Here is a 23,040-nt window from a genome sequence, read left to right as displayed (position 1 = left end):
ACCTGTTTTGTGTCCCAGAACATGGTCTATTCTTGAAAATGTTCCATGGGCATTAGAATAGAACGAGTATTCTTTGGTTCTGGGGTTTAGTGTTCTATATATATCTAAGAGGTCCAACTCGTCGAGTATGGCATTCAAAGCCTTTGATTCTTTGCTTAGTTTTTGCCAGGGTGTTCTGTCTATTTCTGATAGTGGAGTGTTGAGGTCCCCTACTATTAATGTATTTTTATCTATATGTCTCTTTATTCTGGTTAAGAGTTGGCTTGTGTATCTTGCTGCTCCCCTGTTGGGGGCATATATATTTATAATTGTCATATCCACTTGTTGAATACTTCCTTTAAGAATAATATAGTGCCCTTCTGCATCTCTAACTATAGTCTGTAGTTTAAAATCCAATTTATCTGATATGAGAATTGCTACCCCAGCTTTCTTTTGAGGTCCATTTGCGTGAAAGATGGTACTCCATCCCCTTACTCTCAGTCTGAATGCATCTTTGGGTTCGAAATGAGTCTCTTGTAGACAGCAAATGGATGGGTCATTTCTTTTTATCCAATCTGCAACCCTGTGGCGTTTGAAGCCAGAATTTAAACCATTAATGTTCAGGCTGAGTACTGAGAGATATGCTTTTAATTCTGCCATGTTGTCAGTAAAGTCTTTGTTTGTATTGGCTGTGACTTTCTGTTTTGTATCACTCTTGGGGCCTTTTTACTTTTATAGAACCCCCCGTAATACCTCCTGTAGGGCTGGTTTCGTGGTTACGAAATTGGCTAGTGACTGTCGATTCTGAAATGTCTTTATTTCTCCATCAATTTTGAATGACAGCCTTGCTGGATAAAGGATCCTTGGCTGCATGTTTTTCTCTGAAAGAGCTTTAAAAATGCTCCCCCAACCCTTTCTCTCATTCCAGGTCTGTGTAGACAGGTCTGATGTAATTCTGATGCTTTTGCCTTGGTACGTGAGAAATTTCTTTGCCCTGGCCGCTTTCAATACTGTTTCCTTGGATCTCATATTTGCGAATTGCACTATGACGTGACGTGGTGTAGGTCTGTCATGGTTGAGCTTGGGAGGGGTCCTCTCTGCCTCTTGGACACGAATGTTTGTTTCCCTTGCTAGATTAGGGAAGTTTTCAGCTACAATTTGTTCAAATATCTCTTCTAGACCTCTGTTTTTCTCCACCCCCTCGGGGATGCCGATGATTCTAACATTGGATCGTTTCGTTGAGTCAGTAATCTCCCGTAGCCAACATTCGTGGGCGTGGATTTTTTTAAGACCATCTTCTATTTTTATTTTTTCCTCTATTAACCCATCCTCCAATTCACTAACCCTTTCCTCCGCTTCCGTGACCCTGGCCGTCAGAGCCTCTAGTTTTGCCTGCATTTGGCTCATAGAATTTTTAATTTCTGTCACATTCGCTCTCATTTCCGCCCTTAGGGATTGTATATTCTCAGTAATATTTTCCTGAATACTTTTTTCAAGTCTACTCATTATCTTGACCATTGTTACTCTGAATTCCATTTCTGATAATTTGGTTACATCCATATCCGTTACTTCTGTGGCAGAGGCCACTGACTCACTGTCTTTTCTTTGCTGGGGGGGGGCTTCTCCTTCTTGTCATTCTGATGAAGAGAGGTTGTGGGGTTTCCAGAGCCCAAAATTATTGACTGGGTCCCAGGCCGTGCCCCTTGTTTTATAGGGATCTTAGAGATGTGGGCTTCTTCTTTAAAGATTTTATTTATTTACTTATCTGAGAGCGGGAGACAGACAGCAAGAACGAAACAGAAGCAGGGGAGTGAGAGAGGAAGAAGCAGGCTCCCAGCGGAGGAGCCCGATGAGGGACTCCTTTCCGGAACGCCGGGATCACGCCCTAAGCCGAAGACAAGCGCTCAATGACGGCGCCACCCAGGCGCCTCCGGTTGTGGGCTTCTTGATTTTTCAGCCTGCCTTCTGTGTTCTGGGGGAGGGGCCTGCCGCGCCGATACTCAGGCAACCCTGTTTGGGTAGAGTCTCCGTGTCCCCTGCGAGGGAGGATGGGGATGGGCACTCTCTGAGCCGGTATTTCCAGGCTTTTGTTCTCTGGCGGCTTTCCCTGGCGGCCGGCTATGCCTCTTCTGAGGGTCAGAGCAGCAGAGGCTGCATTGTCGCAGAACAGAGGGATTGCGGCCCGTTCTCCACTGATGTTCTGGCCACTTTAACTCTGTTACTGTTGGTGCTGCTCAACCCTGCGGCGTCCCGGGATGTGCGCACCAACTTGGCGACCCTGCCCTCACTTCCAGGGCCGGCGCGTCTCTGTCCTTTGTGTTTCTAATGCCGCCAGCCACCGGCCCGCGCGTCTCTGTCCTTTGTGTTTCTAATGCCGCCAGCCGCCAGCCGCCCCGTGCGCGATCCCGGGTCTCCCGGTCTCAGTCTATGTCCGGTGAGCACACCTCGATTCCGGAGTTTTGTGAGAAGCCTGGTGGCGCACGCACCCGGTTCAGGGTCTCAGTCTGCTGTTTCGCGGGTGCCGACCGCGAGTCCGCCCGCTCCCCTGTGCAGGTGGCTGCCGCTTCCCGGCGCCCGAACGCGGCGGCTCCCTCCCCCTTCCGTTTATCTTCCGATATCCGTGCACGGTTTACAGCTCCCCTCTTGGTACCTCAATACTCAGCGCTGGAGATGTTCATTTGTAGAGATCCAGATGCATCATCCTGCGTCTCAGGCTCAACTCCTCTTTTTTAAATATTTTTTTTTTACTTCTAATTATGGCCTATTCCACTTAAAGATTCCCCTAAACATTTCTTGTAAGACTGGTTAGTCGTTATGTAATCCTTTAACTTTTGTTTGTTAACAAAAACTCTGAGAAATTCTTTATCTTTCCTTCTATTCTGGATGATAACAGTGCTGGGTAGAATATTCTTGTTTTTTCCTTTCCTGGCCTGTTTTGTTTTTTGTTTTTGTTTTTTAATTAGCTTATAGCCTTATAGGGTTTCCCTTGTATGAAACTCTTTTCTTTTCCCTTGCAGATTTTAAAATCCTGTCTTTATTATTTCTTTCTGCCATTCTCATTATCATGTGTCTTTTTGTGAACATGTTTGGATTCTTCTTATTCAGGAGCCTCTGTGCTTCCTGGGCCTGGACATCTGTTTCCTACCCCAGATTAGAGAAGTTTTTAGCTATTAAGCTTTTAGATAACTTCTCTTCCCCCTTCTTTCTCCTTATGAAATCCCTATAATATAAATAATGTGTTTGATGATGTCATAGACTTCCCTGAAACTTTTCTCATATTTTATTCTTCTTTTTTTTTTCCTTTTGTTTTGTTGCTTTCCATTACCTTGTATTCCAGATTGCTGATCTGTTCTTCTGCACCTTCTAATCTGCTGTTGCTTCCATCTAGTGTATTTTTGTTTCAGTTATTGAATTCATCAGCTCTGACTGGTTCTTTTTTATATCTTTGTTGAAGTTCTCACTGAGTTCATCCACTCTTTTCTCAAGTCCAATGAGTTTCTTTATCACCATTACATTGAATTCTTTATCAAGCTTGTTGCTTATCTCAGTTTTCTTTAACTCATTTACTGTGATTTTGTCTTATACTTTGATTTGGGACATATTCTTCTGTCTCCTCGTTTTGCCTAATTTTCTGTGCTTGTGTCTATGTATTAGGAAGGACAGGTATGTCTACAGGTCCTGAGAGTAGTAGCTTTGTGTAGAAAAGTTCCTATGGTGCCCTGAAGAGTAATCCCCCTCAGTCACCAGAATTGGGCATTCCAGGGTTATTCCCTGTGTAGGCTGCATGTACCCTTCTGTTTCAGCTGACAACAATTGCCTTTAGCCCGGCTGGTTGCAACGACCCTCTTTGTGGGTGCACTGGGTAGGATTTGATCTCTGCACTGTTGAGAGTACTCGCTTAGTCTGCTGTGAGATGTTGGTGGGTATGGCTGGAAGTCAGCCTACCTATTTGCACTTAGCCTCTTTGCCATAGCTGCAGGCACACCAAAGGGCAGGTATTGCTCCAAGGTAAGAGGCTTGGCTTCGAAAACCGTGGGTGTGCTCATGCGCAAGTTTATCTTCTCTCCTTTCCAGGGCAAGAGTTACTTTGTAGTGGTGGTGGTCCTCGCTGGGGCTGCTGGCTTGGTGTGGCAGGGCACTAGATGATTTAGAGGGATGCCTGCAAAAGTAGGTGGGTTGGAAGGGGTGTGGCTGCACAGGATCCCAGGGTGAGGCTTGTAGTGCTAGCAAGGTAGAGAGTGTTAACAGGGTCTCCCACAATTGCCTCATTATCTAGGTTGGGGGATGGGGAGAAAAAAATAACACTCACAAGTTCTTTTGTTTCCTAAGAAATCTTCTGCAGATCCCTGCCCCTCCAGAACACATTATAAGTTTAGTCAATAAATCTCCTACAGGTATACCCCAGATCTCCTAATTGATGTGTCTCTTGCTGAGTTATTTAGTATGCTTGCTCCTTGAGGGCAGTAAGTGTCTCCTATTGGCTTCCAACTCTTCCAGGGTTAAGCCTGATGATTTTTAAAGCTCCAGGAGTTAAATTCTGCTGGTTTTCAAAGCCAGATGTTATAGGGACTCATCTTCCCAGTGTGGGTCCCAAGGCCATGGGTACCCAATGTGGGGTCTGATCTCAGTTTTCTGTGCTTCTGATGTTCCTTTAGTTTATGGTTAGTCAGCCTGGGGATTTGGTTCCCAACCAGATCTTGCTACCATTTTTTACTTTTCTGGGTGTGGCCTTGTCTCTACAAATAGCTGTGAAAGATCTGTTCTGCCAGTTCCCAGGGCATTCTCAGAGTTGTATAGATGTAGATGTTACCTGGGTGTGTCATGGGATGAGGTGAGCTGAGGGTCCTCCTACTATGTCATCATCCTTGGCTCTTGGTTTAAATTTTTTTTTAATTTTATTATTATGTTATGTTAGTCACCATACAGTACATAATTAGATTTTTTAATGTTTATTTATTTATTAAATTTCTTATTATGTTAGTCACCATACAGTACATCATTAGTTTTTGATGTAGTGTTCCATGATTCACTGTTGGCCTGTAACACCCGGTGCTCCATACAATACATGCCCTTCCTAAAACCCATCACCAGCCTAGCCCAATTCCCCACTCCCCTTCTTTCTGAAACCCTATTTGTTTCCCAGAGTCCATAGTCTCTTGTGGTTCATTCCCCCTTCTGTTTACCTCCCCTTCATTCTTCCCTTCCTTCCACAAATGAGTGAAACCATGTGATAATTGTCTTTCTCTGCTTGACTTATTTCACTTAGCATAATCTCCTCAAGTCCCGTCCACGTTGCTGCAAATGTTGGGTAATCGTTCTTTTTGATGGCTAAGTAATATTCCATTATATATATGGACCACGTCTTCTTGATCCATTCATCTGTTGAAGGGCATCTCGCCTCCATCCACAGTTTAGTTGTTGTGGACAATGCTGCTATGAACATTGGGGTGCATATGGCCTTTCTCTTCATTACATCTATATCTTTGGGATAAATACCCAGTAGTGCAATTGCTGGGTCATAAGGTAGTTCTGTTTTCAACTTTTTGAGGGCCCTCCATACTGTTTTCCAAAGTGGCTGTACCAACTTGCATCCCCACCAAAGGTGTAAGAGGGTTCCCCTTTCTCCACAACTTCTCCAACAATTGTTGTTTCCTGCCTTGTCAATTTTTGCTATTCTAACTGGTGTAAGGTGGTAACTTAGTGTGGTTTTGATTTGAATTTCCCTGATGGCTAATGATGTTGAACCTTTTTTCATGTGTCTGCTAGCCATTTGTATGTCTTCATTAGGAAAGTGTCTGTTCATATCTTCTGCCCATTTTCTGATTTGATTATTTGTTTCTCATGTATTGAGTTTGAGAAGTTCTTTATAGATCTTAGATAAACCAGCCTTTTATCTGTAGTGTCACTTTCAAATATCTTCTCCCATTGCATGGGTTGTCTCTTTGTTTTGATGACTGTTTCCTTTGCTGTGCAGAAACTTTTTATCTTGATGAAGTCCCACAAGTTCATTTTTGCTTTTGTATCTCTTGCCTTTGGAGACGTGTCATGAAAGAAGTTGCAATGGCTGATGTCAAGGAGGTTATAGCTTATGTTCTCCTCTATGATTTTGATGGATTCCTGTCTCACATCGAGGTCTTTCATCCATTTGGAGTTTATCTTTGTGTATGGTGTGAGAGAGTGGTCAAGTTTCATTCTTCTGTATATAGCTGTCCAATTTTCCAAGCACCATTTATTGAAGAGACTGTCTTTTTTCCACTGGATGGTTTTTTCCTGCTTTGTCAAAAATTAGTTGCCCGTAGAGTCACGAGTCCATTTCTGGAGTCTGTATTCTGTTCCATTGGTCTATGTGTCTGTTTTTGTGCCAGTAGCACACTGTTTTGGGGATCACAGCTTTGTAGTATAGCTTCAAATCAGGCAACATGATGCCCCAGCTTTGTTTTTCTTTTTCAACAATTCTTTGGTGATTTGGGGTCTTTTCTGGTTCCACACAAGTTTTAGGGTTGTTTGTTCCAGCTCTTTGAAAAATGTCATTGGTATTTGGATCGGGATGGCATTGAAAGTGTACATTGCTATGGGTAACATAGACATTTGAACTATGATTATTCTTCTGATCCATGAGCATGGAATGTTTTTCCATCCTTTTGTGTCTTCTTCAATGTCTTTCATCAGTGTTCTGTAGTTTCTAGAGTATAGATCCTTTACCTCTCCGGTTAAGTTAATTCCAAGATATTGTATGATTTTTGGTGCTATTGTAAATGGAATTAATACCCTAATTTCTCTTTCTTCAGTCTCATTGTTCGTGTATAGAAATGCAACTGATTTCTGAGCATTGATTTTGTATCCTGCCACATTACTGAATTGGTGTATGAGTTCTAGTGATTTGGGGGTGGAGTCTTTTGGGTTTTCCATATAGAGTATCATGTCATCTGCAAGAGAGACAGTTTGACTTCTTCTTTGCCAATTTGAATACCTTTTTTTCCCTTTTGTTGTCTGATTGCTGTTGCTAGGACTTCAAGTACTGTGTTGAGTAGTAATGGTGAGAGTGGGCATCCTTGTCGTGTTCCTGATCTTAAGGGAAAGGTTCTCAGCTTTTCCCCATTGAGAATGACATTCGCTGTAGGCTTTTCATAGATAGTTTTTATGAAATTAAAGAATGTGCCCTCTATCCCTACACTCTGAAGTGTTTTAATCAGGAAAGGATGCTGTATTTTGTCAAATGCTTTTTCTGCATCAATTCAGAGGATCATGTGGTTCTCTTCTCTTATTAATGTTTTCTATCACACCACTCTTGCATCCCAGGGATGAATCCCACTTGGTCGTGATGGATAATCCTTTTAATGTGCTGTTGAATCCTATTACTTAGGATCTTGTTGAGAATTTTGGCATCCATATTCATCAGGGGTATCAGTCTGTAATTCTCTTTTAGATGGGGTCCTTGACTGGTTTGGCATCAAGGTAATACTGGCCTCATAAAATGAGTTTGGTAGTTTTACTTCTGTTCCTATTTTTTGAAACAGCCTCAGTAGAATAGGTGTTATTTCTTCTTTGAATGTTTGGTAGAATTCTACAGGGAATCCATCAGGCCATGGACTCTTGTTTTTTGGGAGGTTTTTGATCACTACTTCAATCTTTTCATGGTTAATCGGTCTGTTTAGATAATGTGTCTTCCTGTTTCAGTCTTGGTAGTTTACACGTTTCCAAGAGGGCATCCATTTCCTCCACGTTGTTTAATTTGTTGGCATATAGTTGTTGATAATAGTTTCTAATGATTGTTTCTATTTCCTTGGTTTTGGTCGGTAGCTCTCACCATTCATTCATAATTTGATTAATTTGGGTCCTTTCTCTATTCTTTTGAATAAGTCTGGCCAGTGGCTTATCGATCTTATCATTTCTTTCAAAGAATCAGCTTCTAGCTTTGTTGACCTGCTCTACTGTTCTCCTGGTTTCTAATTCATTGATCTCTGTTCTAATCTTAATCAATTGTCTTTTCATTTGTGGGTTAGGCCTGTTCTTCTGTTCCATCTCCAGCTTCTTAAGATGAGAATGTAAGGACTGCATTTTAGATTTTTCCATTCTTTTCAGTGAGGCTTGGATGGCTATGTATTTTCCCCTTAGGACTGCCTTTGAAATGTCCCATAGGTTTTGGACCGATGTGTTTTCATTCTCATTGGTTTCCATAAATTGCTTGAGTTTCTCAGTTTAAATTTTTTGAGGATCCTCTATACTGTTTTTTTTTTTTTCATATGGCTGAACCAATTTATAATCCCACCAACACAAGATAACAACTGTTGGTGAGAATGTGGAGAAAAAGTTAGTTTTTCATCTATTGATTGTTTGCTTTATCGGTTGTAACATCTTCTTCAATTTTATTCATTTAAATCTTCTCCAATTTTTCTGAGGTAGTGTAAATAAGATCCGTCAATGTTGTTTATCTTTCCAAAAACCAACTTTAAGTTTCATTGATCTTTTCTATTGTTTTCTGGCTTTTATTACGTTTATATCTCGGATGATCTTTATTATTTCTTTCCTTTACTAACTTTGGGTTTAGTTCATTCTTGCATTTCCTTGAGGCATCAAATTAAGTTGTTTGTTTGAGATCTTTCTTCTTCCTTAGTGTAGGATTGATCACTATAAATTTTCCTCTTATAACTGTTTTGCTCTTTCCCTTATGTTTCTGTATGTTGTGATTCCATTTTCATATATCTCAAGATATTTTTTGACCTCCCTTTTGTTTTCTTCTTTGACCAATTGGGTTTTCAGAACATGTTGTTTAATCTCATTGTATTTGTGAATTTGTCACCTTTCCTCCAGTTATTGACCTATAGTTTCATATCATTGTAACCAAAAAAATTTACTTGATATGATTCAAATGTTCACAAGTCTGTCAAGCCTTGTTTTGTGATCTAACATATGCTCTATCCTGGAGAATGTCTCTAGTGCGCTTGAAAAGAATGTGCATTTTGGTACTGTTGAATGGGATGATCTGTATATGTCTATTAGGTCAATTTGATATAAATTGTAGTTCAAATCCAATATTTCCTTATTGATTTTATGTCTGGACGATGTATTCATTGATGAAAGTGGGGTGCTGAAATCACCACCATTATTTATTTCTCCTTGGATTTTTTTTAATCTCCATAATGTGGATGGTTCCTTCAATTAATTTACTCCCTTCTTTTTCTTTCTTCACTCTCATTTCTTTCCTCTCAACTTTCATTCTTATTTTCTCCTTCTCACCATTTTACTTCAATACAATAATAATCATCATCATCATGTGGTGAAAGCAAAGCTTGGAGATACAGGAACAATTGAAGATAAGGAATTGGAAGGAAGGCAGAGAGAGAATAACAAGAGGATGAAGTGAGAGAAGGAAGAACAAAATTATGACAATAATTTACCTTTAAACATTTTTTTCCAATTAAATACTCAAAATTCTTTAGTGATTTTTTTTATCAAATAATTATTTGTGAGGAATTAACTCACAACCCAACTGGATACTCTTGTAACATTTTCTTAAGTACAAAAGTGAATGTGACCAGAGCTGAGAAAAGATTTGTATGCATTCATTGGAATTATTCACTTTCTAACTTTTGTGATGAATTCCACAATCATATGCCAAGAGCTGGCAAATGAATACTACATGTTGCTATGTACCTGTATATATATAACCTATGTATTACATATGTTATGTATAACATATGTTCATATGAATAAGCATGTAATTGGTGAGATTCTGTTTGTATATCTATATCATCTATCTATCTATCTATCTATCTATCTATCTATCATCATCTATATATGTGTTTGTGTGTATATAGAGACAGAACTTCTGTGTGTGTGTGTGCATGCATGATATATAAAGATAGAGGTAGATATAGAAAGAGTTAAAGAACCTATTAGGGAAAGAATGAGAACATTATAAAAAGATATCTATAAAATGTAATCACCAGAAATAACATTCCTCATTTATTCTCTAATTCAGTAAAATCATCACTCTTTCCTTTTTCCTTTTTATTTTCTGGAGAGGATTATGTAAGTCAAAATGAGCTCTCCTGCTACCACTGGGATGTGTGTGTGTGTGTGTGTGTGTGTGTGTGTGTGGATGTGTGCCTGTGTGCAGCATTTTGTTAGTTTTAACTTTACGTTCTTATTTTTTAACAAATTTAATTTTCTTTATGTTTACTTTGATAGTTACATTAATAGCACATTAATCTTTTTGTTTTGTTTCTCAGAAGAACTTCAGAAAAAGAATGGTAAGTACTCTGACAACCCTTTAGTCTGCACTATGATGGCTTTCACCACTGACATTTCCTGCCTCTTCACTTGCATGCCATCCCTTGGCTCTCCCTCCCTTTTGAATGTCTGCTCTCCCTCCCCATTATTTGGTTTCTGCACTTTTCCCATATTAAGTTTCCTTCACTTCTGTTTTCCATCCTTTCCCATACCTCTTTTCTTCATCTTATGCCTGGCCAGTGTGTAAAAATTATGAAGTTGGTGAAATAAAGGAATTTAGCTAATGGTCACATGGTTTCCATTCAATTACATTTATCTACAACTCATTACCTAGGTCCCCTATCATGTATTCCAGGGATGGGTCCTCATTACTATATACATGATACTACCTCAATCTTGAGGACATGGGAGAGCACTCTAAAGTTACTGAGTTAAATCCTTTATCCATTTTCCTTTCAAACACCTGTAACTTCTGATGTTATTCATTGGTCAAGTGTGAGACTGAGGCTCACTCTTCCATTGCCATTAATCATTAGTCAAGCATTCTCTTGTATGTAAGTACTTTTAGATAATTGGGCCTGTTTTTTTTTTCTCCAGCCATTATAGTTACACTTTTTCTTTACATTTTAATTCACCCAATGATTAATTCTGCAAAGTCGTCTTCCGTTTGCATCTTTGTACATAAGTTTTATTTCTGAAGGAAATATCATTGATATTTCTCAATCTGATTTTTTTAATGTGACATGAGAAGCTATTGTCCAAGATGTTCCTATAAAGTTCTCTTATAAGACCCTAAAATAGTCATAAAGTTTAATAACCCATCGTTAGCTAGATGATTTCTTTTTTCAATTTTACTTATGTTTTCATAGGGATTAGAATATTTAAAAAATCACCTTAATTTCTGTAGCAAACATGCCATGAGCGATGCTAAAGATACTATTATTGGTGGTTGAGTGTCAATACTGCATGCTTACTTTTCACTTTCGGAGAACCTATCTCGTGTATATATGTTGTGCTTTACTTTCAAGATGGTAGAAGGCCAATGCAAGATGAATAATTTGGCATTGGCTATCCCAGAGAAAGCCCTATTTCACTTCTCTGGGTCTCATTTTCTTAAAATAAGTGCTAAAGTGTACCTTTTACACAAGCGGGAGTTACAAACCAAAATTACCTATTGTTGATGAAAATGCCTTTGGAGCATAGTGTTCCCAGTTCTCAAAAATGTAAGTCGCTTTGCACCAGAAGAAAATTATAGAAGTGTTTCAAGTTTTTCCCTCCTCCCTTCCTAATATTAGTCTTTTCTTCATGAATTAATTCCCCCTCTGTGTTTAGATAAGTAGGTAAAAAGCAAATTTAATTGACTTATTATTCTCTGTATGTCTTTGCTTTACCTGATTCTCATACATTTGTCTTCAATCTCTCCATCATCATCTTTGTCAACTCCAAGTACATGTATTTTTCTATGATTTTGCCTCGTTATTTTATCTTTCCAACTGAAGTTTGCAGTCTTATTTTATATTTCAACTTCCGTCATTATTACTTCTGCATCTTTGCATGTCCTTTATGTAGGTTAATTACTTCTGTCAGGTAAATTTATTAATAAGGTGTGTGTAAATGGTAGTATTTTTGTCTGGCAGATGTATAAGTGTCACCCTAATGTAGGGTTAGGTCATTACTTTTAAACTTAATTCACATCGTGTAATGCTTTATTCTCCTTCCTTTCAAGTTATTTAGTGTAGAAATAATTAGATTTCCTTTCCAACAATGGATAGAGGTGATAACAACCTCATCTTGCATGTGAGGAAAATTAGACCAGAAGGTATATAATTGAAGAATACCTAAAACTTGGGAGATAGAAATGAGGACTAATAGGTGGAGTGAGGCTCTAAACAATGCAAGAAAGATGGACAAAGAGTCAGGCAGATGGATTAACACCAAAACCAGAGTGGAGGTTGAAGGATTATGCACATGAGAGTGCCTTTCCCAACATTCACTGTTGTATTTTATAAAACCATGCTCAATTAAAAAATACATGAAGGTGCATTTCCATAGCACTCAGGATATTTATAGAATTCCTATACTACCATTAACACATATTTTATTTCCCCCAAGTCAATTTCAGCATCAATTTTAATCCTCTTATTTTCTTCTTTGCTTACAAGAGACACAGGTGCTTAGCAATTGCATCCTCATATTATGTTAGCAAAATGGGAAAAAATGGGTTAGAGCAACGTCACTCAATTCTTTGAATTTCTTCTGAGTTAAACACTAAAAATCTCAGTGTTTACCAAAGCTAGTTTTAAAAGTTCCATATATTGACAATTAAGTTATAGCACATTTCTTACACTCAAAGAATTAGAAACCATCAGACTTACAGAAAGATCTGTGTCCGTACATTATATCCATTCATTTTCTCAACGATTTTAACATCTACAGAAAAGAATTTCCCAAGATTTACAGATTGATTATTACTTATACAAGTTGTGTTTTCACTTAAAGACACCTTGTTTTGTCATATATTTGTAAAAAAAGAATTTGGCAAAATTTAAAAATAATTTTAAAACACCACCAGCAGAAGAATATATTGTAAAATTATTTTATCAAATACATGTTTTGGTCCAAACCTTGAATTCCCTAAATACCTAAAGCCATCTATAAGGAAGCGTGTGTAGGATAATATTCTAGGTGGTTTTTCTGACACTTCTCCAACATTTGCATATCACGTACTCATTTGAGAAAATTCACTCATTTTCCTCCCTTTCTGAAGATAAGCACGTGCTCTTTTGCCAATTTTTGTATTTTCTGCTTACTTTTTTCTCATTATATTCATCCTACCAATTTACATTGTGTTGGCAATTTTCAACTCATCTGACTTTTCCATATTTATTTCCCTTTACATTTACAAACTTTTCTCCATTTTCTTTTTCAGAAGAACTTCAGGAACAAAATGGTAAATTTTTTTAGCCTCACATGCCTTTGGTGGTGCATTGCATAGGAATGATTTTTTTCTTGTCATCTCCTGATTCTTTAACTCATTACCCATCCCCATCTTTGTCCTTTGTTTTTTTGAATTTCTAATTATTCTATCCACTTTATTTTTGCTTCCTGAAATTCTCCTATTATCCCTTCTCATTCTGTTGCCCAAGGTTTTCATTCCTTTTCCTTTATTTGGTATATATTCTTCATCTTCTTCTATCTTCCAGGTGTTTACCATAATTTCATTTTAAGGTTGGTGAGATGCAGAGGATTAGATTAGAAAGAATGTGCTTGTTTCCATGCAAGATATGTTCTAGAAAATATGTTGTAATCTGTAAATGTTGTATTTTCCCCACAGGATCACCTTTGCAGTGTCCCATAGGTTTTTGGACCGATGTGTTTTCATTCTCATTGTTTTCCATAAATTGCTCAAGTTTCTCAGTTTAAATTTTTTGAGGATCCTCTATACTGTTTTTTTTTTTCATATGGCTGAACCAATTTATAATCCCACCAACACAAGATAACAACTGTTGATGAGAACGTGGAGAAAAAGTTAGTTTTTCATCTATTGATTGTTTGCTTTATCGGTTGTAACATCTTCTTCAATTTTATTCATTTAAATCTCCTCCAATTTTTCTGAGGTAGTGTAAATAAGATCCGTCAATGTTGTTTATCTTTCCAAAAACCAACTTTAAGTTTCATTGATCTTTTCTATTGTTTTCTGGCTTTTATTACGTTTATATCTGGTATGATCTTTATTATTTCTTTCCTTTACTAACTTTGGGTTTAGTTCATTCTTGCATTTCCTTGAGGCATCAAGTTAAGTTGTTTGTTTGAGATCTTTCTTCTTCCTTAGTGTAGGATTGATCACTATAAATTTTCCTCTTATAACTGTTTTGCTCTTTCCCTTATGTTTCTGTATGTTGTGATTCCCTTTTCATATATCTCAAGATATTTTTTGACCTCCCTTTTGTTTTCTTCTTTGACCAATTGGGTTTTCAGAACATGTTGTTTAATCTCATTGTATTTGTGAATTTGTCACCTTTCCTCCAGTTATTGACCTATAGTTTCATATCATTGTAACCAAAAAAATTTACTTGATATGATTCAAATGTTCACAAATCTGTCAAGCCTTGTTTTGTGATCTAACATATGCTCTATCCTGGAGAATGTCTCTGGTGCGCTTGAAAAGAATGTGCATTTTGGTACTGTTGAATGGGATGATCTGTATATGTCTATTAGGTCAATTTGATATAAATTGTAGTTCAAATCCAATATTTCCTTATTGATTTTATGTCTGGACGATGTATTCATTGATGAAAGTGGGGTGCTGAAATCACCACCATTATTTATTTCTCCTTGGATTTTTTTTAATCTCCATAATGTGGATGGTTCCTTCAATTAATTTACTCCCTTCTTTTTCTTTCTTCACTCTCATTTCTTTCCTCTCAACTTTCATTCTTATTTTCTCCTTCTCACCATTTTACTTCAATACAATAATAATCATCATCATCATGTGGTGAAAGCAAAGCTTGGAGATACAGGAACAATTGAAGATAAGGAATTGGAAGGAAGGCAGAGAGAGAATAACAAGAGGATGAAGTGAGAGAAGGAAGAACAAAATTATGACAATAATTTACCTTTAAACATTTTTTTCCAATTAAATACTCGAAATTCTTTAGTGATTTTTTTTATCAAATAATTATTTGTGAGGAATTAACTCACAACCCAACTGGATACTCTTGCAATATTTTCTTTTTTTTTTTTTAAAGATTTTATTTATTTATTCGACAGAGATAGAGACAGCCAGCGAGAGAGGGAACACAAGCAGGGGGAGTGGGAGAGGAAGAAGCAGGCTCACAGCGGAGGAGCCTGATGTGGGGCTCGATCCCAGAACGCCAGGATCACGCCCCGAGCCGAAGGCAGACGCTCAACTGCTGTGCCACCCAGGCACCCCTCTTGCAATATTTTCTTAAGTACAAAAGTGAATGTGACCAGAGCTGAGAAAAGATTTGTATGCATTCATTGGAATTATTCACTTTCTAACTTCTTGTGATGAATTCCACAATCATATGCCAAGAGCTGACAAATGAATACTACATGTTGCTATGTACCTGTATATATATAACCTATGTATTACATATGTTATGTATAACATATGTTCATATGAATAAGCATGTAATTGGTGAAATTCTGTTTGTATATCTATATCTCTATCTATCTACATGTGTGTGTGTATAGAGACAGAACTTCTGTGTGTGTGTGTGTGTGTGTGTGTGCATGCGTGATATATAAAGATAGAGGTAGATATAGAAAGAGTTAAAGAACCTATTAGGGAAAGAATGAGAACATTATAAAAAGATATCTATAAAACGTAATCACCAGAAATAACATTCCTCATTTATTCTCTAATTCAGTAAACTCATCACTCTTTGCTTTTTCCTTTTTATTTTCTGGAGAGGATTATGTAAGTCAGAATGAGCTCTCCTGCTACCACTGGGATGTGCGTGTGTGTGTGTGTGTGTGTGTTTGCGTGCTACCACTGGGATGTGCATGTGTGTGTGTGTGAGTGCCTGTGTGCGTGCTACCACTGGGATGTGCATGTGTGTGTGTGTGAGTGCATGTGTGCGTGCTACCACTGGGATGTGCGTGTGTGTGTGTGGATGTGTGCCTGTGTGCAGCATTTTGTTAGTTTTAACTTTACGTTCTTATTTTTTAACAAATTTAATTTTCTTTATGTTTACTTTGATAGTTACATTAATAGCACATTAATCTTTTTGTTTTGTTTCTCAGAAGAACTTCAGAAAAAGAATGGTAAGTACTCTGACAACCCTTTAGTCTGCACTATGATGGCTTTCACCACTGACATTTCCTGCCTCTTCACTTGCATGCCATCCCTTGGCTCTCCCTCCCTTTTGAATGTCTGCTCTCCCTCCCCATTATTTGGTTTCTGCACTTTTCCCATATTAAGTTTCCTTCACTTCTGTTTTCCATCCTTTCCCATACCTCTTTTCTTCATCTTATGCCTGGCCAGTGTGTAAAAATTATGAAGTTGGTGAAATAAAGGAATTTAGCTAATGGTCACATGGTTTCCATTCAATTACATTTATCTACAACTCATTACCTAGGTCCCCTATCATGTATTCCAGGGATGGGTCCTCATTACTATATACATGATACTACCTCAATCTTGAGGACATGGGAGAGCACTCTAAAGTTACTGAGTTAAATCCTTTATCCATTTTCCTTTCAAACACCTGTAACTTCTGATGTTATTCATTGGTCAAGTGTGAGACTGAGGCTCACTCTTCCATTGCCATTAATCATTAGTCAAGCATTCTCTTGTATGTAAGTACTTTTAGATAATTGGGCCTGTTTTTTTTTTCTCCAGCCATTATAGTTACACTTTTTCTTTACATTTTAATTCACCCAATGATTAATTCTGCAAAGTCGTCTTCCTTTTGCATCTTTGTACATAAGTTTTATTTCTGAAGGAAATATCATTGATATTTCTCAATCTGATTTTTTTAATGTGACATGAGAAGCTATTGTCCAAGATGTTCCTATAAAGTTCTCTTATAAGACCCTAAAATAGTCATAAAGTTTAATAACCCATCGTTAGCTAGATGATTTCTTTTTTCAATTTTACTTATGTTTTCATAGGGATTAGAATATTTAAAAAATCACCTTAATTTCTGTAGCAAACATGCCATGAGCGATGCTAAAGATACTATTATTGGTGGTTGAGTGTCAATACTGCATGCTTACTTTTCACTTTCGGAGAACCTATCTCGTGTATATATGTTGTGCTTTACTTTCAAGATGGTAGAAGGCCAATGCAAGATGAATAATTTGGCATTGGCTATCCCAGAGAAAGCCCTATTTCACTTCTCTGGGTCTCATTTTCTTAAAATAAGTGCTAAAGTGTACCTTTTACACAAGCGGGAGTTACAAACCAAAATTACCTATTGTTGATGAAAATGCCTTTGGAGCTTAGTGTTCCCAGTTCTCAAAAATGTAAGTCGCTTTGCACCAGAAGAAAATTATAGAAGTGTTTCAAGTTTTTCCCTCCTCCCTTCCTAATATTAGTCTTTTCTTCATGAATTAATTCCCCCTCTGTGTTTAGATAAGTAGGTAAAAAGCAAATTTAATTGACTTATTATTCTCTGTATGTCTTTGCTTTACCTGATTCTCATACATTTGTCTTCAATCTCTCCATCATCATCTTTGTCAACTCCAAGTACATGTATTTTTCTATGATTTTGCCTCGTTATTTTATCTTTCCAACTGAAGTTTGCAGTCTTATTTTATATTTCAACTTCCGTCATTATTACTTCTGCATCTTTGCATGTCCTTTATGTAGGTTAATTACTTCTGTCAGGTAAATTTATTAATAAGGTGTGTGTAAATGGTAGTATTTTTGTCTGGCAGATGTATAAGTGTCACCCTAATGTAGGGTTAGGTCATTACTTTTAAACTTAATTCACATCGTGTAATGCTTTATTCTCCTTCCTTTCAAGTTATTTAGTGTAGAAATAATTAGATTTCCTTTCCAACAATGGATAGAGGTGATAACAACCTCATCTTGCATGTGAGGAAAATTAGACCAGAAGGTATATAATTGAAGAATACCTAAAACTTGGGAGATAGAAATGAGGACTAATAGGTGGAGTGAGGCTCTAAACAATGCAAGAAAGATGGACAAAGAGTCAGGCAGATGGATTAACACCAAAACCAGAGTGGAGGTTGAAGGATTATGCACATGAGAGTGCCTTTCCCAACATTCACTGTTGTATTTTATAAAACCATGCTCAATTAAAAAATACATGAAGGTGCATTTCCATAGCACTCAGGATATTTATAGAATTCCTATACTACCATTAACACATATTTTATTTCCCCCAAGTCAATTTCAGCATCAATTTTAATCCTCTTATTTTCTTCTTTGCTTACAAGAGACACAGGTGCTTAGCAATTGCATCCTCATATTATGTTAGCAAAATGGGGAAAAAAAGGGTTAGAGCAACATCACTCAATTCTTTGAATTTCTTCTGAGTTAAACACTAAAAATCTCAGTGTTTACCAAAGCTAGTTTTAAAAGTTCCATATATTGACAATTAAGTTATAGCACATTTCTTACACTCGAAGAATTAGAAACCATCAGACTTACAGAAAGATCTGTGTCCGTACATTATATCCATTCATTTTCTCAACGATTTTAACATCTACAGAAAAGAATTTCCCGAGATTTACAGATTGATTATTACTTATACAAGTTGTGTTTTCACTTAAAGACACTTTGTTTTGTCATATACTTGTAAAAAAAGAATTTGGCAAAATTTAAAAATAATTTTAAAACACCACTAGCAGAAGAATATATTGTAAAATTATTTTATCAAATACATGTTTTGGTCCAAACCTTGAATTCCCTAAATACCTAAAGCCATCTATAAGGAAGTGTGTGTAGGATAATATTCTAGGTGGTTTATCTGACACTTCTCCAACATTTGCATATCACATACTCATTTGAGAAAATTCACTCATTTTCCTCCCTTTCTGAAGATAAGCACATGCTCTTTTGCCAATTTTTCAGTTTCTGTGTATTTTCTGCTTACTTTTTTCTCATTATATTCATCCTACCAATTTACATTGTGTTGGCAATTTTCAACTCATCTGACTTTTCCATATTTATTTCCCTTTACATTTACAAACTTTTCTCCATTTTCTTTTTCAGAAGAACTTCAGGAACAAAATGGTAAATTTTTTTAGCCTCACATGCCTTTGGTGGTGCATTGCATAGGAATGATTTTTTTCTTGTCATCTCCTGATTCTTTAACTCATTACCCATCCCCATCTTTGTCCTTTGTTTTTTTGAATTTCTAATTATTCTATCCACTTTATTTTTGCTTCCTGAAATTCTCCTATTATCCCTTCTCATTCTGTTGCCCAAGGTTTTCATTCCTTTTCCTTTATTTGGTATATATTCTTCATCTTCTTCTGTCTTCCAGATGTTTACCATAATTTCATTTTAAGGTTGGTGAGATGCAGAGGATTAGGTTAGAAAGAATGTGTTTGTTTCCATGCAAGATATGTTCTAGAAAATATCCTTTCACTTGGGTTTTCCCACATGTTGTTTGAATTGGAGTGCCTTTTACTGTGAACAGGAAAATATCCTAAATCTGAAGGGAAGGGATCAGATTCCAAAGTTTCTGAAATAAGTTTTTTCTTCTATTGGCCTCCTAAACAGTCTAAATATACTATAGTCAAGTATAATCTTGATACTTGCTATTCAACTTCCCTGGATCATATTCTTATGTGATCAAACATATACAAATATTTTTTACATGGCCATGACTTGTTATTTTCTCATTCCAAGCATATTTATTACTCTTCTTTCATTTGAAGTTTTATCTATTTAATTAGTAATTCAACAAAATGTTTTTGGGGGGATCTTTATACATTTTTTTTAAAGATTTATTTATTTATCATAGAGAGGAAAAGATTGAGGGACAGAGGGAGAGGGAGAGAAAGAATCCTTGCAGATCCCCCACTGAGCATGAAGCCTGATGTGGGCTTCGATCCTAGGACCCAGACATCGTGACCTCCAAAATCAAGAATTGGACACTTAACTGACTGAGCCACCCATGTGCCCCATAATACATTTTTCATTCAATTAATCTCATTGATACTGTATCTCTGAAGTCTAAGGCTATGTTCTAAGATATTTCTACACCAACTTTAGTATCTCAGCACAAGAATTATTTAAATCTTTATTTCCCTACGTATCACATGGTATTCACTGAGATGATGTCAATGGGATGGATTTCAGAGATGTAATTCCTTAATTATGGAATGGACATAACTTGGTCAGTTATCAAAAATAATCATTAGCAGATGTAGGACCTTAGTCATATCTTCTTTCTAACATTTAGAAAACCTGTCTCATGATGTACTGTATGGTGTCTAACATAATAAAAGAAAAAAAAAAGAAAACCTGTCTCATATATGTGTCTCTATATATTTTCTCTCAGATAGGAAAAAGGCATAGTATAACTCTGGTAAGAAACAGAATCTTTCTCAGAGAACCCTATTCATTTCTCTGTCCTGGATTTTGCACCCATGTCATTTATTTAAGAAAATTTTCATTCAGGCATGAGTTAACATAGAGCTCAAATAAAATAAGGTTGTGAATTAATCAGTGGACAAAAATGTGAACAGAGGCACCCAGAAACCTGACCTTGCATTATTTAAGTGAGCAATATTTCAGTATCCCCTTGTATAGTATTTGTGGCAACTTTATACAATGTAGCTACTGCAATACTGCAATTTGACAAATATATTTAAAGTAGCCAATGACCACTTTAAAGCTAATATACTGAATAAGTAGGAACCTAAATATTGTGAAATGGAGGAAGAATATTTTTATAAATCAAACAATTTGAACTATATTCCTAATTTTTTGTCAATTTATTAAATTAATTCCATTCTCCCAGCCTTTACTTATTGGTGAAAATCTTTAGAAAACAGTGTTCTCTGCACCAGTGTTGTGTGCCTAGGTGAGTGTTCACCTGAAATCTGATTGGGTTATTTTAAATATGAATTTTTCAGCCAATTTGAATTTTCTCTGTGGTTATCTCCCATGATTTTTACATTGATCTTTCCATTTTTTGCTTTTGTTTTTTCAGTAGGACTTCAGGGAAAAATATTAATTTCTGATATCCCATTACTTTTGATCTCCTTCAAAATGACTGGTTTCTTGGTGTCTGAAACATTTCCCTCATTGTAATCTATATGTCCTCCATCACCACCCTTCTCCTTGATGTATACTATTACCATGCCAACATACAGATGGCACATGGCCAACAGACACATGAAAAGATGCTCAACGTTAATTATCATCAGGGAAATATAAATCAAAACTACAGTGAGATACAACCCCATACTTGTCAGAATGGCTGTAATTAACACAGGAAATATCAGATTTTCACAAGGATTCAGGGAAAAGAGAATCCTCTTACACTGTTTGTGGGAATAAAAACTAGTGCAGACAGTCTGAAAAACAATATGGAGGTTCCTCAAAAAGTTAAAAATAGAACTACCCTGTGATTCAGCCATTGCACTAGTAGTTATTTACCCAAAGGATACAAAAATACTGTTTCAAAGGAGCACATGTACCTGATGTTTGTAGCATATTATCATCAAGAGCCAGATTATGGAAAGAGCCCAAATGTTCATTAATTGATGAATGGATAAAAAGTTGTGGCATATATTTACAATGGAATATTGGTCAGCCATAAAAAGGAATGAAACCTTGCCATTTGCAATGATGAGGTTGTAGCTAGAGAGTATTATGCTAAGCAAAGTAAGTCAATCAGAGAAAGACAAATATGATTTCACATATATGGAATTTAAGAAACAGAACAGATTAACATGGGGGGGATAAAAAAGACAGAGAGGTAATCAAGAAACAGACTGTTAAGTATAAGATAACAAACCGATGATAACCAGACAGGAGGTGGGTCTGGGGATGGGCTAAATATGTGATAGGGATTAAGGAATGCACTTGTTGTGATGAACACCTGGTGTGGTATGGAAGTGTTGAATCACTAAAGTATACATCTAAAACTAACATTACACCATATGTTAACTAATTGGAAGTTAAATAAACACTTTAAAAAAAGAACGTAGGACAACTAAAGGCATTGTACATAAAAGCTTGAATCGTATAAATTGTAAGGATTTTCAAATACTGTTTTAAAAAAAAGATTTTATTTATTTATGTGTCAGAGAGAGAGAAACCAGGCAGGGGAAGCAACAGGCAGAGGAAGAAGCAGGCTCCCCGCTGAGTAAGGACCCTGATGTAGGACTTGATCCCAGGACCCTGGGATCATGACCTGAGCCAAAGGCAGGTACTTAACTGACTGAGCCTCCCAGGTGTCCCTCAAATACTGCTTTCTACAAAATATCAACTTAATAAATGAGCTAATCTTTTGAACTTTCCATGAAAGTTTTTTTTAAGAGATTTCAATAAAGTATAGAGCCACATTTTAGGGAAAAGATAGTGTTTCAATCACACCCTTCTAACGTTTTGCTTATAATTCATAGTATTCATTTTCCTCTAGAATTCATTTCAAAAATTACATTTTCCCCAAACACATGACTCAGTAATCAACACCAATTTTCTTTTCTGTTTGCTTTTAAGAGATTTATGTTCTGAGAAATTCTCTACTTATATGTAAGTTATTGGAATAGAAAGATTTTAGTTAGAGCCTTGTCACTTCCATGACTTTCTAAAGTAAATGATAAAATCCAAGAGGACAGATTTTGAAGATAATTTGGAAAGTACAATCAATTGACAACTAAATTAAATTTTATTAAAAGCAAAGAACTAGCTATCAACAGAATTGCAAATGATTATACCCAGGCCCACAGTCATTCACTTTGTAAATGATTGTGAAATCCTCTAGAAAGATCATTTCAGGATTTATACATATGTTCTTTTTTCTTTTTAATTTTTTGTTATGTTATGTTAGTCACCATACAGTACATCCTTAGTTTTTGATGTAGTGTTCCATGATTCATTGTTTGCATATAACACCCAGTGCTCCATGCAATATGTGCCCTCCTTAATACCCACCACCGGCCTATCCCAATCCCCCACCCCATCCCCTCTGAAGCCCTCAGTTTGTTTCCCAGAGTCCATAGTCTCTTGTGGTTCATTCCCCCTTCTGTTTAACCCCCCTTCATTCTTCCCGTCTCCTACTGATCTCCCTGCTATTCTTTATGTTCCATGAATGAGATCATATGATAATTGTCTTTCTCTGCTTGACTTATTTCACTTAGCATTATCTC

The 23,040-nt window shown here is 36.8% G+C and overlaps 1 protein-coding gene across 1 annotated transcript in view; it reads left to right on the top strand.

The window, feature by feature from the left end:
* Positions 1-23,040, top strand: part of LOC130542235 (butyrophilin subfamily 1 member A1-like) — a 101,566-nt gene that overhangs the window by 69,088 nt on the left and 9,438 nt on the right. The window contains exons 6-9 of the mRNA XM_057304952.1: positions 10,212-10,232; positions 13,142-13,162; positions 15,982-16,002; positions 18,923-18,943. Coding sequence (XP_057160935.1) covers positions 10,212-10,232; positions 13,142-13,162; positions 15,982-16,002; positions 18,923-18,943 — 84 coding nt within the window. The remainder of the gene's footprint in view (positions 1-10,211; positions 10,233-13,141; positions 13,163-15,981; positions 16,003-18,922; positions 18,944-23,040) is intronic.

The sequence above is a fragment of the Ursus arctos genome, unplaced genomic scaffold (genome assembly GCF_023065955.2).
Source record: "Ursus arctos isolate Adak ecotype North America unplaced genomic scaffold, UrsArc2.0 scaffold_31, whole genome shotgun sequence".
NCBI classification, from domain to species: Eukaryota; Metazoa; Chordata; class Mammalia; order Carnivora; family Ursidae; genus Ursus; species Ursus arctos.
The sequence above is the reverse complement of the archived record's forward strand: the minus strand, read 5'-3'. Positions and strand labels throughout refer to the sequence as shown.